Here is a 16,275-nt window from a genome sequence, read left to right as displayed (position 1 = left end):
CCACACATGAGATACTCCGTGGATGCTAGAAGTCGGTGGAAACATTCGTTATCTCGGACAGTAAGAATATATCAGCTTACAACAGCACCCATGTGCGGTATCCGCCGAATATATAGGCCAGTATCGTTAAAAAAAAATGTTAGATATGCATTTACAATCTCTGCCATATCTATTCACACTGGAAATTCTACATTGCATCTTAGTTTGCACTTTCGGAAGCAACACCCGTCTCATCGGAATCCCCCAGTCAAGAAGAACTATTATTTAAATCTTATCGAGTCATGACCATGGCTATATAAAGCCATTTCATCCTGATTCCTTGGTCTTCCTCATAAACAACCTTTAACCTTCTGATCTGAGAATATCATATATCGGTAAATAACTTAATCATCAAGTGTTGTGGCACTGACACTTGCCGCAGCAATGGAGACAACGCAGCCAGATGTCGCTGGCCCTCCCGGCGCACGCACCGCATGTAAGTTATCTCCACCTTCCATACAATAGCTTATTCCTTCAGGTGGAAGCTGTGCGATCCGTGGAAAGACTTGCAGCGTCAAAGAAGGAGAAACCGCCTGTACTAGATGCTCGCGTCATGGGCTCAATGAGTGCGATGCGTATTTTGCAATGGTGCAACGCCTTAAGAATGAGAAAGAGTATGCCACAGCCACATATATCTCACAATTCTTACTGACAAATGTAGATCCAAAGACAAACTCATCGATGAGGTCGCTGACCTGCGAGAAGAAATCAACACAATCTTGAGAGATACGCCTGGCGCAGTGTCCCTGTCTGATGCAGTTATCCGTCTGAGAAATCTCCACATCGAATCAGGCTCCGGATGTAGTACATCTCCTACGGAAAGTGATCTCATCTCAGAGGGTGTTGTCTCCCTAGAAGAGGCAGAAGACCTGTTCAACATGTTTACTACATGTGTTAATCCGCTTCTATGGGATGGGCTTCTCATGCAACATGAGACTCTGGACTCTGCCCGCAGGTCATCGGCAATGCTAACGGCAGCCATCCTTTCCGTCGCTGCACTACTTGCTCCGGATCGAGCAGAAATATACGAGAAATGCCACGAAGTCTTTGTATCTCTCTCCCTCATGCGGAGGTTGATGAATCCTCACCATAATAGCTTGGACGATGTTCGCGCTTTGTGCATTGGTGCATTCTACTTCAAGTACCTGGGGGAGCAACTCTCTGGCGAGGCCATTCATATTTCAAGCGAGCTCAGCCTAGATGAAGCCTTCCATCGGTACATGCGGGGCGAGGTAGCCGATATGGAACAGGTTCGACTGTGGTGTCTCGCCTATATCTGCGGCCAATACTTCACCACTGGGCGTGGTTGTCCTCCAAAGGATGTTGGATATAAACCGATCTGGGATATGACGCGGATTCCCAGTCCAGAGGGTGCCAGTGATGAAGACAAAAGGCTAATCACCCTCGCTCTATACTACGATACCCTGGCAAATGCTCATGCGACCTTTTACACAGATTGCAGATATCCCCTGAAAAAAGATGATATGGTGACAATACGGGCGTTAGAAGACGTCGTTAAGCGATGCCTGCAGCAGTATCCGACTGGAACATTCCACACCGACCACCCTCACTCTTCTTTCCCCCAGGATGTGAAGAACGTTTTTCAAGCCTTTGCTCAGTTTCAGCTCTACTCTCTGGCATTTCGGGGGATCTTTCCTTATGATAATAGTCCGACGAATTTCGAAGCGTGGACATTCGAGCATTGTCGTACTGCGCGTGCTGCAATTGACGCTGCTATAAGAGTACTGTCCGTCATAGGAACTGACAGTGATCTCTCATTGAATCTCCGTTATGTTCCCATTAACATCCATCAGATGGTGGGATTCTGTGCTTCCTTTCTTCTGAGAATTGTCGGATTAAATATGGGCCTGGCGGGCAGCGCTACAGGTGACATTTTTCAACTCAAGCTGCCCATTGATTCCGGGCGCATTGTCCACATTGGAATGCGGGTAGCCCGGTGTCTGCTTACAAAAGGTGCCGATGTCAACGAGGAGCATACGTGTAATATCGTAGGCACGAGTTTGATGAACATGTTGCAGATGCTTTCTGACTTGCATTGGGCTAGCACTAGCGAGGTACCAGTACACGGATGGGGCCAACTGCTACAGTACCCGATGACAGACATTGATGCATCTATTGCTAGTTATCCCGATGGAACATTCGGCATTGGCTTCAATCACCTGTTGCCATACTGGTTTGAAAGACAGGAAATAATCTAGATGCATCATTAACTACCAGCTTTTTCTTTCTAACTCGAATTGAAGACCCTGCGGTTACAGGCGTGCCCTGGCTGGATCGCTATACAATGACGCAGATTGGTTTGGAATCAGATGATCCACATCCAATGTGTTCAACAGGCCCGGATGAGCCTGTGATAGATCCGTAATCCCCAACAACTTCATGGTTGTCTCTAATTCATCTCTCATAACTGTGATCGTTAGCATTCTCACCTTATCACTATCAGGTACGGAAAACATACTCTCAATCAACCTCTCTACCCCCTCCTGTCCGTAACACAAACTGTACAGGAAATGCCTTGCCATACCGACAGCCTTCGCACCCAGACATATAGCCTTGATTATATCCGTTCCCCGCCGAATACCTCCATCGACAAACACTTCCAACCGATCAAACACCTGCGGACACCTCTGTCGTATCTCCATTAACACAGCAATTGATGAAGTAGACCTGCCAACCATAATCAGCACGACTCACCACACCCCCTCCACTGACAACAAAAGACAGAAAACTCACGTATCCAAACTCCTCCCCCCATGATTACTAACCACAATCCCATCCACCCCATACTCCATCGCCAACACCGCATCCTCCGCCGTTTGCACCCCCTTCAACACAATAGGCAGAAACGTATTCTCCTTCAACCACGCTAGATCCTCCCATGTAAAACCAGCATCAATATACTGTCCCATCGATCTTCCCAACCCGCCTCCCTTCTCATCATTGCCACCAATGCACGCCCCACTCATCGGTAACGGCGTTCTAAATCGGATATCGTGAGGATCCAGCGGGACCCGCTCATCCGCTTCCCGCTTCCCAGCGACGGGCGCATCCACAGTCACGAAGATCGCTTTCGCTCCGTTCTGCTCTGCGATGCGGAGAAGACGCTTCGATGCCTCTCTGTCCTTGTTGACGTAAAGTTGGAAGAAGAATGGGATGTTGTTATTCTTCGTTTGCTTTGCTGCGGCGGATGTTATTTCCGAGAGGTGGTAGGCTGCGTTTGTGGAGACCTTCATTCAATCACATTCTTTGTTAGATTTATACTGCCTAGACAACGCTGCTACGACAGTGATAAGGGAGGCTTCACATACACACATCCCAATCCCATACGTCGCACATCCTCTCGCCAATGCAAGCTCACCGTCCGGGTGAACCAACGTCGCCATTGCCGCGGGACTCATGAACAATGGTAGATCCATGCGGCAGCCCAGAATATTTGTCTTCATTGATACAGAGGTGACATTGCGGAGGATTCGCGGCCGGAGAAGAATGCGATCGTACATGGTTCTGTTCGATTCATGTGTAATTGTATCTGTCGCAGCGGAGGAGTAGAAAGCCCATGTTTTGGGTGTGAGGGATTGAGAGGCTGCTTTTTCGAAGTCTTGCGCGGAGAGGATGGATGATAGTGCTGGGAGTTGCGTGGTGGTAGACATATTTGATCCGCTACTGGCCATTCTTCACCAATTGATAGACTGTGGTATATTACCAGGGAAGGAATGTGAGTGCGCCCGTCGACTAAATACTCTTTCTTTTAAAAATTGAGTTTGTAGTATATCGGTGTAGTTCTAGACTTGTAGGACATGAGTCGGCGTCGCTAAAACTTATTCCACCAATCATATTTGCCGATGACGGAGATCATTGCCGAGATATCTTATCGATCTCTCGGGCGAGAAGTTTACGGCAGGAGATACGTCATTCTGAAGGGGAAAACACGAGTATAGCCTTGTCGGGATATGGTTTCCGATGAGTCAGAAGAATTCTAAGATCTTGGGATGTGGATTCCAGGTTCCAGAGATTGGCTTTGTCTGTCAGGTAGTAAGTTTTCGAACTTTCAATGCCTATGAGATAATAAGAGTGAATCTAAACATAAAAGTACTTTTATCTATATAAATCTACGTGGGAGTTGCAACGAAAAGTGGTCTTCGATCGACTTTACCATACTGCACATTGGTTACTCAGTTTTGTATATTTCATGAGCTGATACTGAGGCACTATGTTCTTACATACACACGCATACACAAATCAGTCCATTGCGATTCACTTGCGGATTCTCCGTATGCTATCCATGGTTGAGGAACAGACGCGGGTTTTCACCATCGCGCAACACGTCAAGCTACAGCTGAAATGAACCCTATGAAGAGATATCAAATATGAGCTAGCTGCAACTCATCTATGCTGCTCACTGCCCTTTCCTGCTTCACAAGAAAGGTCAGCTAGATTCTTTGGGACTGGAGCTGCTTGGTCTGAGAGATCAGTTGACTCTGGATGCTGCTTGATAGATTGTCATATTTCGTTCCAATATAGTAAATATATATGCCCATGAGCATTCTGCCACCACATTTCTCATAATAACATAACAATCGTTCTCGCACAAAAATCATCTATTGATATAGGCAAATAGTCATCCGAAGAATAATGTCCAAAATAAAACCCAGAAAAGACGCCCCCAACCCAAGCCAAAAATAACCCAAGAGATTCTAACCCCATCATGCCCTGGTCAAGTATGTACACTCCCCTCTCATCTTCTCATATGTACAGTAATCCCATACTGCCATTCCTGTTTCCACTCTCTCTTAAATTCCATCCCTCAAACGATCTACTCCAACTTCGCCCCCTCCACAACCCTCGCATACCGATACGTAGTAGCAGAATAGAACAAATTGCCTGCCAAGCTCTGCACCACCGCCTGAGCAATGATATTCTGCGTCTCTGTAGTCGCCGCATCCATCCTCAGGCGCTGCTGCTCAGCATGCAACTGACGTTCTACATCAAGCAGAATGCGGCGCAGGATTCCCTTCGCCGTGTCATCCCCGACCATCATGTTATTTTGCAGCACACGGACGCTGTTGATCATGGTGCAGCCACGAGTTTGTAGGTCATGGAGCTCCTTGGCATAGCTGTACAGGTCGTTGGTCAAGGAGGCATGGATGAGGTATAGACGGCGAATGGTGGAGAGGCCGGCTATTTCGGTCTCAGTGGGGTGGACGTTGGTGGTGAAATGTATGGCCGCGTGGTCGAAGCTGTTTTTGCGACTTTGTTAGTGATACTTTTCAATAAAGAATGGCAGGGCCGTTCATACTCAGCGGCGAGATCATCCATGCGGTATTCTACATAGTCTTGGAGGTTTGTGTAGTTTGCCATCTGGTCTTGGTCTTTCAGGATATGCGAGCGGGTATGTTGAGACCAGATCTTCAGGCCCTGGAGGAGCTCCAGCCCTGAGATGGGATCTTCGGTCAAGACTTCGTTCACGAATTCGCGCAGAATACGTTGTCTCCAGGGGAGACCTGGCTCAGTATCTCCTTCAGGTGGGGGTGTTTGCGGTAACCGGTCCGATTGTAGAAGTAGATCCAGAAAGGTTTCTCCCTGTACGGTATCACCAAGTTAGTAAGATATAGCACCAGGTAAAAAGTCCTGCATGGAAAATTCTAAATTCAGAAGGAAGCAACATGAAACATACAGCATCAGACCCGTCATGTGCCTCCACCACATCTGATCCACAAGTTAGCTCCTCCAAATCCTTCGCTGCTTCACCTCGGATTACTCCAAACTGGTAAGGGTAGATAGGCAAACATACCATCATGCAAGAAAATCAACAAAATGGCCTTGGCCATGATCCTCGCACGCGCCACATTCGCCGCCGGAAACATATAAATAGTCCCCGTCACCGCCGTCTCAAGCACCTCATGCAACTTCTTCTGTGGAAGAGCATCCGGCGATGCTCCAAGCTGTGTACTTAGCAGACGACCACCACTCTTATCTTGACTTTGTGAGCGGCTCTGGGCCTCTTTCTGTATCTCGGAGACAATCTCGTCCAACAGTTCGCGGGCGGATTGCTCGACTTCCTGCCAGTGTTTGCATTGTACAGCTGCAGGGAATGAGGTTGGCCATGGGACTCGGAGGTCTGTGGGCTGGATGTAGACGCATTCATCGTGTGGGGGGTGTTGGAGGCATTCGCGGAGTTGAGGGAAGAAGTCGGATGAGGTGGGGACGTCGTGATCGGAGGGAACGGGGTCGAAGGCATAGTGGATAGACCGGATGAGGGGGCTTGTTGACTTTTCCCGATTGCCTTCTGTGCACGGGGGAGGTGTTCCTGTAATGGATTTGAGGATGCTGGGCAGGATCCATGGCTTGCCCATGGCTTCAAAGATCCCTTTTTGCCATTGGTGGTTAGTCTGTGAGTGACATTGGGCCTGTAAAAGGGAACCTAGGAATATTCGCACCTGATAGCATAATGATAATGTTTTTGATGGAGGAATAGGAAAAGCAAAACTTGGTATTGTCAGTGCCTATCGAACTACTCATATCGCCTGATATTCATCCAACTTATATACTACGAAACATATTCGGCGGTTCCCAACGTCGGGTATGGAATGCCCGCGTCCGAGGGTATATTCAGTAAGCCGGTTTATCGGGAAATTGACGCCTGCATAGTCCATTTCGAGAAGGTAATACGAAGCAATGCCACGATGTGTTCATCAAATGCTTGTTTTCGTGTTCGTTAATTAATGCTGGGGCCAAAACGTTCTGCACTAATGCTAGCGTGCATTGTATTGTACGGTATCATTATTCTCGGCTGTTGTCCGCACCTCGTGTCTTACCATACATCAATACGGCCATTACCCGTCTTCGGCAACAGTCTCTTGCTAAGCCTCTGCCCTAAACATTCAGTTACTGCATGTGCACCGCCCGTACCTTGACCCTGACACCCTGAGTGTCAGGCTTCGGCTGAGGGATCGTCCAATCGAGCATAATCTTCACATCATCGACTGTTGTCTCAAACAACTCCATATCAACCCTCGTCGCCAAAGCCGCCGCCATCAAGTACAACTCCGCATAAGCAAGAGATGTTCCAAGGCAGTAACGTGTTCCCGCCCCAAAAGCCACGAGGCTGCGCTTCAGATCCATGCGGATCCCCGATCCGTCCTCTAAGAGCCATCGCTCAGGAAGAAAGGCCTGTGGGTCAGGGAAGCGCACAGGATTGTAGTGCTGGAAAACGGATATTGAACTGAGAGGTGTGCGGGCAGGGATCGTCCAGTTACCATAGCTGAGACTTGTGGGGGCCAGCCGATGTGAACGACCCGAGACTCCACTCTGCAGGCGCAGCCCCTCTAGAACACAGGCATTCAGATAAGGCAGCTTTTCAAGCTCTGTCACAGACGGTAACGGGTGCTTGGGGTCCGGATAGATACTGGCCAATTCATTTCGCAAACGCTGGAGCCTGGTAGGATTTGCCAGAAGATGATACCACAAGACAGCATTGACCTTGGCCGGGGTCTCACTACCCGCGATAAGGAGAATTGCGCCCTCCTCGGATAGCCGCTGTAGGGTTTTTTCTTTCGGAGGCAGCTTGTCGCTGTCGCGGAGGGCTTCAATGACAGTGGTGGCCTTGCGGTCCGGGTCAGAGTAGATGCCACGATAGGCGAGGACGTCTTCGGTTTGCTTGCGGATACGCTGTGGCGGAGTCAGTTGCAACTCCCAAATGGCTAGCAGTAGTGGTAACGCCTTACCTGTTTCCATCCCATCAAGATTGACAGGTCAGGGGTGATCCACTTGGAGATGATCGGAGGTAAGAGGTCAACCAGTCGCACTAGCAGCGGGAAGGCACGGACGATAGGAAGGGCCCGCATAATGTGAAAGACGGTATCACGCCATTGGGTAGCGAGAGCATCATCAGCCAAGAGCCCAAAAGGCTGGCCAAAGCTATAGCTAGTGAGGACATCCATGGTGGTAGCAATCGACCCCAAAGTAAGATTGAATGGCTCCTTGGCCGCATGAGCGCGGGCGATGTTAGCGCAGAGCTGATCCACACAAGCCTTGATACTATCTTCAAGGCCCAGAGTGTTTCGCTTGCTGAAAAATGGGGCCAAGGCGTCACGTCTGATACGATGGTGGGCATGTTCCACGGTAAATCCGGTGGCGTTGTTGCAGTCAGGCGACTTGGTGAACTTTTCGTACTTGTCTCTCTTTTGAGGCAGCGAGGCGTAGATGACATTGTAGAAGTCTGGATCAATGCAGTGCAATTCGTACGGGCTCACACGAACAATCGGTCCGTATTTCTGATGCATCTTCTCAATCTCCCACATGTATGTGCCTTTCTTGACCACGTCATGGTAAAACTCCATCCACGAGGTCAAGGCGACAATCTTCGGCCCAGGAAACGCCGCCAAGGGGCTCAGATACAGCCGCCAAATGGCTCCATAGATTGTCCAGGCGAGGACCAAAAGTGCACCCCAGGTAAGGAAAGACGAGATCTCTGATGACATTGCGAAAGATACTGTTGGTCTTGGTGTGTTGAGAGAACGGGCCGACAGTAGAAGACTCTTTTATCCTTCCGGACCCCAACAATAGATTGGGGGCCCGGAGGCGGAGTACACTCATAACCGACAAAGCTTGGAAGTTAGAACTCCTCCATAAACCTCGTGGCAAAAGAAAATAAAGAAGGATTTGGCCCCCACATTAGTGTCGATCCTGGCGGCTAGGGCTCCGCAAGGCATCCCTGCTGTCCTTGCTTACATGGGGCCAAAATGCAAGGCAGGATTTGCACTGGTTTTAATACAGAATTACCTGTCAAATACCGAATATTATGTGAAGTTGCATGATAATTACCATTTAGGAACCAGGCAAACCAGGGGCCGAAACGTAACAATACTGAAAGGTTCCAAAACAGCATCAATAATTATAAGAGCGAGCTCCTCCGTCTTACCCGAGGGGGAAGTTTGAAGTCCATTCAGGCCGTGTATTCCCAGCATTTCCATATAAGAAAGGAAAGAAAAAACATGACGCTAAATCGAGCCGAGCATCCCATCCACGCGGAGCGGACTGTCCGCATTGCATGTATTGGGGCCGGAGTGGCAGGTCTCTGCCTTGCATACAAGCTACAACGATCCTTTCGTAATATCGAATTAGTTGTCTATGAGAAAAACAAAAGCGTTGGGGGCGTCTGGTACGAAAATCACTATCCTGGGTATGTAGTACTCCATCCCTGTCCCACCGCATAACCTCATGCAACTGACCACCAAACCAGAGTCGCTTGCGACGTCCCAGCCCACAACTATGTCTATTCTTTCGAGCCCAATCCCAATTTCCCGGCTGAATATGCACCGGGAAGCTCAGTGCTGCAGTACCTCAAGGACTTTGCCACAAAGTACAATCTGCATCAGTATGTGCGCACCCAGACTAAGGTCACATCGGCCGTTTGGGACGACGCCGAGGGTAAATGGGGCATTGAACTCGAAGACCTCGCCAACCAGCAAAGCCTGACAGACACGGTCGACATACTCATCAATGCCAGTGGTCCATTGAACCGATGGAAGTGGCCAAGTATCCCTGGCTTGAACGAGTTCAAGGGACACCTGGTCCATAGCGCCAATTGGGACGACGGCTATGATGTTTCTGGGAAACGAATTGCCTTGATTGGAAACGGGTAAGCTACTAACCATCATCTTCCTCTGCTTGCTCTTCGGCTAAAGATACACTCCCCAACAGCTCCAGTGGTCAGCAACTCCTCACAGCTCTCCAACCACAAGCCAGCCAACTCCTCCACTTCATCCGCCAACCCAACTGGATCGTTGGCCCCTTCGGCGGAGCACAGCAAACATACACCCCAGACCAGATCACAGAATGGACTAACGACCCATCCCATCTCCTCACAAAGCGCAAACAAATTGAGACAGTGATCAACAGCACATTCTCTACCTTCCTTCGTGACAGCCCACTCCATCAAGGCATGCGCCAGTACCTAACTCAAACAATGGAAGCAACCTTAAATCAGCACAACCTTCCCACCTCGGAACTCCTCCCCACCTTCGCCCCAGGCTGCCGTCGACCAACTCCCGGAGTCGGCTACCTCTCAGCCCTCAGCCAGCCCAACACCACCCTCATCGTCGGAGATATAACCCGCATCTGCGCCGACGGCCTCATCGACAGCACAGGAAAACACCACGCCGTGGACGCCATCATCTGCGCCACCGGCTTCGACACCACCTGCATCCCGTCCTTCCCCTTAATTGGCAAATCAAACCAATCTCTCGCGGACCTCTGGGCCGACGACGTCCTAGACTCCTACTTCGCAACCACTGTCCCGCACATGCCCAACTACGCCATGTTCGCGGGCCCCTTCTTTCCCTCCATCAGCGGGAGTTACCTCCGCACCTCTGAGATTCAAGCCGAATACATCTGCCAGTTGATCGACCGCTACCAGACAGAGAATATTCATGCGTTCAGTCCGTCGCGCACCGCTAGTCGGGCTTTCACGGCTCATTGTCGTAAGTTTTTGTTGGAAAAGACCGTCTGGGCGGATGCGTGTCGCTCGCATTATAAGGCCGATGGCGATAGTGCGAGATTGTCGATGTGGCCGGGGAGTAGTTTGCATTTTGCGGATGCGTTACGTGAGTTAAGGGCTGAGGATTATGATTGGGAATATGTTGGTGGAGATCGGTTTGCTTGGTTGGGGAACGGGCTCTCGGCTACCGGGGCTGATGAGACAAGTGACTTGGCGTGGTACTTGGGAGATCGGGATGGTGGACCGCTAGGGAGTAGGGGTGCCAGGCGGAGGGTTCTGACCAAGAGTGGGACTTTTGGGGTTGGGGAGCGGGAGAAGTTGCTGCAGGGGAGACCGGCTGACTGATCTATGTCACTTTGGTCGATGCTGTATATAAACTTAACTATAACTTATCATGGGAGAGGATATTGGTGTCATGTTTGCGATAATGATATATATTTCCCACTACCCGTGGATACTACTATTGACTACCAGTATTTCCTTTTCCATCGAATCTACAATACAAAACATAAGACATAGACCGGTTTTTTGGCCATAGGCATTAGTAAATCAAATTCTGGTCAATCCCTTTTCATGAATAAGGATTGTGTCACGGACAAGTGCACTCAACAGAGCAAGGTTTTAACCAAAGTCACCTGGAATATTCCGTCCGACCCATACGGAATAATCCAACCGATTTTTAATAGACAATGTCAATTGAACCAACTCGAAGCTAATCATTATTTACAATTCTCATTCAAAATTTAGAAATCCGTCTGATCCACCAGCCCCTCAAACTCATTACAAATAGCCAACCTCTCCTCGCACGCCTTGCGCATCGCAGCAATAGCATCCTTGCCAATGGGCAACCGCAAAGGCAACTGCTTCCCCTCAAACTTGCCCGTTCCCTTAACCGCCTCGACCACCACCTTCGCCGCTTTCTCTGGATCACCCTGCTGGTTATGGTTGGCAGCCGCACACCCAGCAACCACCAGACCCCGGAGCTCTTCATACTCCGGCAAAGGACGAGGCGCCCGGCTGTGAAAGTTTCCAGGGTTCATGACCTCTGTGCGGTAGTAACCATAGGTGAGTAGTGAAGTGCGAATGCCGAATGCCGCCAGCTCCAGAGCCAGGTTGGGCACCACCACCTCCAGGAGACCCTTGCCGCCTGTGTAGCATGATGCACCAGGCGCACCGTAGTAGACTCCGACGCTGCTAGTGAACAGCACGGTTCCGGATTTTTGGGCGCGCATGAGGGGCAGGAAGGCGCGGGATACATTGAGGGGACCGAAGGCGTTGGTGCGGAGGGCGTCAATTAGGAAAGGCTCGCTGGGAATTTATTAGTGGGGGTTCAAGACAGTATACGACGAATGGGGGGAGAGGGGCAAGCTAACGTGATTTCTTCGACAATACCAGCGTCAATGTATCCAGCGTTGTTCACTAGAACATCGACTTTGCCGTAGATCTCCCAGATCTCGCGTGCCTTGGCATCCAGTTCTTCTTGGGGCCGGCTCACGTCAAGCTCGACCACTGCGGCTCCGGCTTCTTTGAGGGCCGAGAGACGGTCGGCACCGCTGACATTGTTGCGGGCGCGGGCAGTGGCTATGACTTTGTCGCCCTGATTATTCGTTGGTCAGTAACAGTAATTGGTACATATGTAAGGAAAAGGTTGGTGGGGTGGGTGCTCACCTGGGCGAGGATGGCGCGGACTAGGGCTTCGCCGATGCCGGAGGAGCAGCCGGTGACGACCCAGGTAAGAGGTTGGCTGGACATTGTTCAAGTATAGTATTTGTGTGATATCTGGTATATAGGTAAGAGGGAAGAGGGTGTAATTGAGGATAGGGAGAGCAGCAGGAACGGATTCAAGGAGGGGGAGAAGAGCAAAGATAATAAGTGGGGGAGAAATGTCAGTGTCCGCTTCTTCCGTTGTTTGTGTTTTGGACCCCACGTAGCAAAGCCTCGCTCTCTCGCACTAAGCATTGACTAGTAACATTTAGTGTGACACTTGTATCGCCAGTCACCAGTGATCTGCAGGGGGCCATAGAATCTTGTCTCAATGATATTTAGTGCTTACTGTCTGTCAGCCTACAAGGCTACAAAGTTTCCTGAGATCCACTTTGCCTGGTAGTGTAACACAGTAGATACTAGATACAATACCTTCCTAGTTATTTATCGCCCCCGCCTGCTCCATCAATTCAAGTTTTACCCCTCAATCATTCCACAATCTCCCAGTTCTCTCCTGCCATATCATAACTTGATCGAACACCGCCACCTGCCCCCAAACCACTATCCCAACTCTCAATTCTTGATTTTCGAGATGTCCTGGACACAAGTCTCCCCGAACCGATACGAGCGTCCCTTCGACTCCATCGAGTCATTCTACCGCATTGTTGCTGCCGCCGGTGCTCCGCTCAACAAAGAACACTACCTAATTACTTGCACTCTCCAGCTGCAACCACCTCTGCCTCCCACCAGTGCGATTGAGCAAGCCTGGAAAGCTCTCCGCCATGTCTACCCTCAATTGGCCGCTGAACCCGAGGCAGACGGCAACGGCAGCGAGCGCTTCGTGTATGAAGCCATCACCTCTACTACCCAACTCGACGCGTGGGCCCAAGAGACCTTCCACATCGACACCAATCGAACTTCAAATGACCTCTACGAGCAGCTAACTCCCTCACCACGCGTCCATCTCTACTACCTCCCCAATACCTCCGAGGTAGTCTTCCGCACCCCCCATTGGCGCATCGACGGCATCGGTCTGCACCACATGCAGTCCGCCTTCCTGCAACTCCTCGCAGACGGCACCATTCATCCCATCGACGGGACCGAACCCTCACGTCTCTGTCCCGCCGTGGACCAAGCCATCTCAGACTCCAATCTCCCCAACACAAGCACCCCCCTAGACGAACCCGCCGCTACAGCAGCCTCAAACCGCGAACTCCAGCCCTGCCTCACCCAGACCGACAATGGAAACCTCATGCTTCCCACTCTCCCCAACGTCCTCCCCACCAACCCCAGACGCATCCTCCGCCATATCGACAGCGCAACCACCACCCGTCTCCTGGAAGCCTGTTCCGCCCACAATATCACTATCACAGCCGCCACCCACGCCGCCCTCGCCCTAACCGGCCTGCAATTCGCCCTCCACTCAGAAAACAAGCCCGACTACGTCGGCTTCAACCCCCTCGACCTGCGTCGCTACCTCCCCGAACCGTGGAACGGCCCTGCAGCCGCCGTATCGCTCTACCATACTGGTCTTCCGTTCCGCATGCCGCTCTACCCAACGCAAGTGGAGAAGCATGAAGAATTCCTCCGCCTGGCGCGGGAATTTACCTCCCTCTACCGGAGGAATTTGGCCAAGGAGGCCCCGCAAAATATCTTCGATTTCCTGCCTACCTATGTGGGACGAGTTATGCAGGTGCTGGGCGCTGCGCCGCCCGATCCCTTGCTTGCGCCGGCGCATCCGGAGCTGAGTTCTATGGGACGGGTGAATGAGTTGCTCAAGGCAGAGGTGGAAGGGAAGGAGAGGAAGGTCAAGGTGGAGGAGTGGTGGGTGGCTATCGAGGTTATTAATCGGTTGTTGTTGACGCAGGTGTGGACGTTCAACGGGGAGTTGGTGCTATCCGTGCATTGGAATGAGGCGTTTTATGAGAGAAGTTTTGTTGAGGGGGTGTTTGAAAGGTGGAGGGAGGTGTTGGTTGAGGGGATGTTAGAGTAGATTCATTCGGAGGCGTGATTTAGTGATAGGTTGGAGGGAGTTCGAAATTTATTAGAATATGAGCTACTATAATATGTGACAAATAGAGAATTGTGTATATCATTATCAGAATAAGGTGGCGTGAAACTAAATTCTTCTGCGGAATTGTACAACCGGTCCGTCATGCGAACTGGTGAACACATCGCGTGTCTGGAACTCATCTCTCCGGTTCCTTCCCCATGCTGCATCCCCTTTCTTCTTGTTCCCATCCTCCTTATGAACGGAATCCAACCGCATATCAAACAACCACAACAACCTAGCCAGAATAATCCCCATCTCCTGATATGCGAGGTACTTACCCACGCAACTTGTCCGTCCCGCGCCGAACGGCGCGTACGCCGTGACACCTCCATCCTCAGCATCCACCCCCAGCCAGCGTTCCGGCCTGAACGCATGAGGATCAACCCAGTACCGACCATCCCTCTGCAAGGCATACATCGGCACCCCGACATCCGTTCCCTCCGGCACAAAGTACTTTCGATCAGCAGCACCACCAGCATCATTATCATCCACTACCCCAACCATCAAACCCCCTTCCAGCACCTGGCGCGGCAGAACCGAGCTAACAGGGGGGTTCAGCCTCAGCGCCTCATTTACACAAGCATACAGAAACCCACACCCCGCCAGAACAGGTCCAATCCGGATGTCTTCGACATCCTCAAAAGCAGCACGAACCTCGGTCTGCGCGCGGACATACGCCTCCCTATTATGCAGCAGATAGAACAAAGTGGCAGTGATAGTTGTTGCCGTAGTATCAGTACCGGCAATGATCAAAAAGCCCGCTTCGGCAATCAAATCGCGTGGAGTATAGCCCTGGCCCGAGTGTGGGTCGCGGGCGTCTAGGAGCGAGGCGAAGAGGTCCCGGTGCGGCAAGGTATCGGGGGGCTGAGCGGCGCGCCAAGAGGACTGTTCTTCGGAAAGGTGGAAGAATTGCTGCACACCGCGGGTCAAAGTGGGGAAGCAGAGACGGTCCAGGTTGAGTTTGAGTAGGGTGGGCATGTGGCCTGCTAGGTTTATGCCGCGGGTGCCTTGGGCCATTAGGGATAGAATGTGGCGGTTACGTGGGCTGGATTGCATGTTCCAGTGGCGGGAGAAGGTCACATCGCCCATGATGTCGCTGAGGAGGCATTTGATTGTTGTAGTGAGATCGTGGGGCCGGCCCCAGGTGGAGGAGGGATCCTTCTCGGTAGTTGGATCCTCATTGTTCTTCAATGGGTAGGGATCCGCTGGGATCGTCAGGGCGGTGCACAGGGCGCGCACGTTCTGCAGGATCAGCTCTTCGAGATCCTGCACGGCACGTGGGTTTAGGGCTCGGCTGGTGACGCGCCGCTTGAAGGCATGGGCTTTTCGATCGATGGTGGTTAGGCTGGCGGGAACGGTGAAGAAGTGGGTAAAGGCGCTGTAGACGGCTGACTTTTGCGTGTTGGCTTGGCTGCCGTAGATGTCGGCCAGGGCGGTTGCCGAGCGGAATGACACGCGATTGGGGCCATATCGCACGGCTGATCCGTATTTCTCGTGCAGTCGGTAGAAGTCTAGGTGTCGATCGCCCGTGAAGCAGTAGTAGATGTTGTACCAGTCTGTGGCGGCGGCCAGCCAGGGTCCTGGGTAGCTGGCCAGTGGATGCAAGGTCAAGCGGTAGATAATCACGGCAAAGAGAGTTTCAAGGATAAGGTCCACAACGGGCCATGTGCGAAGGTGGTAACCGAGTGTCAACGCAAGCAGCGTCAATAGCGCTGCGGCTTTGGTGTTGGCAATGGACATGGCTGAGGGCGTGATGACGATAGTGTGGGCGACAGTGGATGGACTGTGTTGAGAGGGGCAAGCAGGCTTCTTTACATACTCTCGCCCCCAGGTTGATCAACCTGATCTTCAGTATGAAGGGACATTTCCTCAGCCAATATATCCTATACTTGGTTATGATCTGACAGATGCAGCCTCAAATGCAGCACTTTTGTAGGCTGATACCCAATACCCGGTGTGA

At 51.2% G+C, this 16,275-nt stretch overlaps 8 protein-coding genes across 8 annotated transcripts; 3 read left to right on the top strand and 5 right to left on the bottom strand.

Annotated features, from left to right (window-relative positions):
- Positions 1–423: 423 nt before the first annotated feature.
- Positions 424–2,258, top strand: AtWU_06646 (fungal specific transcription factor domain-containing protein; the record flags this gene model as incomplete). The annotated part of the gene is made up of 3 exons (XM_035501755.1): positions 424–475; positions 518–653; positions 701–2,258. 3 exons carry the CDS (start codon positions 424–426, stop codon positions 2,256–2,258), a joined length of 1,746 nt encoding a protein of 581 aa, XP_035357648.1.
- A 54-nt stretch (positions 2,259–2,312) lies between these two features.
- AtWU_06645 (L-lactate dehydrogenase) lies at positions 2,313–3,560 on the bottom strand (the record flags this gene model as incomplete). Its single annotated transcript, XM_035501754.1, has 4 exons — positions 2,313–2,467; positions 2,519–2,727; positions 2,794–3,287; positions 3,369–3,560. The coding sequence occupies 4 exons, from the start codon at positions 3,558–3,560 to the stop codon at positions 2,313–2,315; spliced, it is 1,050 nt and encodes a 349-aa protein (XP_035357647.1).
- Positions 3,561–4,873: 1,313 nt separating this feature from the next.
- AtWU_06644 (terpene synthase family protein) lies at positions 4,874–6,413 on the bottom strand (the record flags this gene model as incomplete). The annotated part of the gene is made up of 4 exons (XM_035501753.1): positions 4,874–5,297; positions 5,357–5,640; positions 5,735–5,766; positions 5,852–6,413. The coding sequence occupies 4 exons, from the start codon at positions 6,411–6,413 to the stop codon at positions 4,874–4,876; spliced, it is 1,302 nt and encodes a 433-aa protein (XP_035357646.1).
- A 532-nt stretch (positions 6,414–6,945) lies between these two features.
- On the bottom strand, positions 6,946–8,540 carry AtWU_06643 (cytochrome P450; the record flags this gene model as incomplete). Its single annotated transcript, XM_035501752.1, has 2 exons — positions 6,946–7,728; positions 7,785–8,540. 2 exons carry the CDS (start codon positions 8,538–8,540, stop codon positions 6,946–6,948), a joined length of 1,539 nt encoding a protein of 512 aa, XP_035357645.1.
- Positions 8,541–9,053: 513 nt separating this feature from the next.
- Positions 9,054–10,903, top strand: AtWU_06642 (flavin-containing monooxygenase; the record flags this gene model as incomplete). The annotated part of the gene is made up of 3 exons (XM_035501751.1): positions 9,054–9,241; positions 9,302–9,700; positions 9,763–10,903. The coding sequence occupies 3 exons, from the start codon at positions 9,054–9,056 to the stop codon at positions 10,901–10,903; spliced, it is 1,728 nt and encodes a 575-aa protein (XP_035357644.1).
- A 398-nt stretch (positions 10,904–11,301) lies between these two features.
- AtWU_06641 (SDR family oxidoreductase) lies at positions 11,302–12,310 on the bottom strand (the record flags this gene model as incomplete). Its single annotated transcript, XM_035501750.1, has 3 exons — positions 11,302–11,866; positions 11,932–12,155; positions 12,227–12,310. The coding sequence occupies 3 exons, from the start codon at positions 12,308–12,310 to the stop codon at positions 11,302–11,304; spliced, it is 873 nt and encodes a 290-aa protein (XP_035357643.1).
- A 544-nt stretch (positions 12,311–12,854) lies between these two features.
- Positions 12,855–14,255, top strand: AtWU_06640 (uncharacterized protein; the record flags this gene model as incomplete). The annotated part of the gene is made up of 1 exon (XM_035501749.1): positions 12,855–14,255. One exon carries the CDS (start codon positions 12,855–12,857, stop codon positions 14,253–14,255), a length of 1,401 nt encoding a protein of 466 aa, XP_035357642.1.
- A 126-nt stretch (positions 14,256–14,381) lies between these two features.
- On the bottom strand, positions 14,382–16,055 carry AtWU_06639 (cytochrome P450; the record flags this gene model as incomplete). The annotated part of the gene is made up of 1 exon (XM_035501748.1): positions 14,382–16,055. One exon carries the CDS (start codon positions 16,053–16,055, stop codon positions 14,382–14,384), a length of 1,674 nt encoding a protein of 557 aa, XP_035357641.1.
- Positions 16,056–16,275: the final 220 nt, after the last annotated feature.

Source organism: Aspergillus tubingensis (assembly GCF_013340325.1).
Source record: "Aspergillus tubingensis WU-2223L DNA, scaffold_8, whole genome shotgun sequence".
In the NCBI taxonomy this organism is placed as follows: Eukaryota; Fungi; Ascomycota; class Eurotiomycetes; order Eurotiales; family Aspergillaceae; genus Aspergillus; species Aspergillus tubingensis.
Note: the sequence above shows the minus strand (reverse complement) of the source record. Positions and strands in the feature narration are given on the sequence as shown.